The following is a 1,771-nucleotide window of genomic DNA, read 5'->3' as shown; positions in this document are numbered from 1 at the left end:
TTGACATTTTCATATTTTTTAATAGCTGCTATAGTAACATCTATTTTTTTTAATCACCATATCTGTGTGTACAGTTTTGTTTTGCTTGACAAAGCTTACCCGTTAGCTTACCCATTAGCTTACCCGTTAGCTTACCCATTAGCTTACCCGTTAGCTTACCCATTAGCTTACCTGTCAGCTTACCCATTAGCTTACCTGTCAGTTTACCCGTTAGCTTACCCATTAGCTTACCTGTCAGCTTACCAGTTAGCTTACCCGTTAGCTTACCCATTAGCTTACCTGTCAGCTTACCCATTAGCTTACCTGTCAGTTTACCTGTCAGCTTACCTGTTTGGTTACCTGTTTGGTTACCTGTCAGCTTACCTGTCAGCTTACCTGTCATTTTACCTGTCAGCTTACCTGTCAGCTTACCAGTTAGCTTACCCATTAGCTTACCCATTAGCTTACCTGTCAGCTTACCCATTAGCTTACCTGTCAGTTTACCTGTCAGTTTACCTGTCAGCTTACCTGTCAGTTTACCTGTCAGCTTACCTGTCAGTTTACCTGTCAGCTTACCTGTCAGCTTACCTGTCAGTTTACCTGTCAGCTTACCTGTCAGCTTACCTGTCAGCTTACCTGTCAGCTTACCTGTCAGCTTACCTGTCAGTTTACCTGTCAGCTTACCTGTCAGCTTACCTGTCAGCTTACCTGTCAGCTTACCTGTTTGCTTGCCTGTAGGAGCGAGGAACATCTACCACCAGCTGCTGATGAACAGCCTCCTCATGGACCTCAAGTACAAGAAGATCTTCGCCATACAGTTTGCAAAGGTAACACCTGACCTATAGTAACACACCTGTCCCATAGTAACACACACCTGTCCCATAGTAACACACACCTGTCCCATAGTAACACACCTGACCCCTAGTAACACACCTGTCCTATAGTAACACACAGCTGTCCTATAGTAACACACAGCTGTCCCAAGTAACACACCTGTCCCATAGTAACACACCTGACCTATAGTAACACACCTGTCCCATAGGAACACACCTGTCCTATAGGAACACACCTGTCCTATAGGAACACACCTGTCCTATAGTAACACACCTGTCCTATAGTAACACACCTGTCCCATAGTAACACACCGCTGTCCCATAGTAACACACCTGACCCATAGTAACACACCTGTCCCATAGTAACACACAGCTGTCCTATAGTAACACACAGCTGTCCTATAGTAACACACAGCTGTCCTATAGTAACACACAGCTGTCCTATAGTAACACACAGCTGTCCTATAGTAACACACAGCTGTCCTATAGTAACACACAGCTGTCCTATAGTAACACACAGCTGTCCTATAGTAACACACAGCTGTCCTATAGTAACACACCTGTCCCATAGTAACACACCTGTCCCCTAGTAACACACCTGTCCCCTAGTAACACACCTGTCCCATAGTAACACACCTGTCCCATAGTAACACACCTGTCCCATAGTAACACACAGCTGTCCCATAGTAACACACCGCTGTCATAGTAACACACAGCTGTCCTATAGGAACACACAGCTGTCATAGTAACACACAGCTGTCCTATAGTAACACACCTGACCCCTAGTAACACACATGACCCCTAGTAACACACCTGTCCCATAGTAACACACCTGACACCTAGTAACACACCTGTCCCATAGTAACACACCTGTCCTATAGGAACACACCTGTCCTATAGGAACACACCTGTCCTATAGTAACACACCTGTCCTATAGGAACACACCTGTCCCATAGGA

At 45.3% G+C, this 1,771-nt stretch overlaps 1 protein-coding gene across 1 annotated transcript in view; it reads left to right on the top strand.

Annotated features, from left to right (window-relative positions):
- LOC117940541 (E3 ubiquitin-protein ligase UBR2-like) overlaps positions 1-824 on the top strand; it is a 5,184-nt gene extending 4,360 nt beyond the window's left edge. Inside the window, exon 7 of the mRNA XM_034865788.1 lies at positions 718-824. Coding sequence (XP_034721679.1) covers positions 718-824 — 107 coding nt within the window. The remainder of the gene's footprint in view (positions 1-717) is intronic.
- Positions 825-1,771: the final 947 nt, after the last annotated feature.

This window comes from Etheostoma cragini, unplaced genomic scaffold, assembly GCF_013103735.1.
Source record: "Etheostoma cragini isolate CJK2018 unplaced genomic scaffold, CSU_Ecrag_1.0 ScbMSFa_2725, whole genome shotgun sequence".
Lineage (NCBI taxonomy): Eukaryota > Metazoa > Chordata > Actinopteri > Perciformes > Percidae > Etheostoma > Etheostoma cragini.
This window is presented reverse-complemented; position numbering and strand designations above follow the sequence as displayed.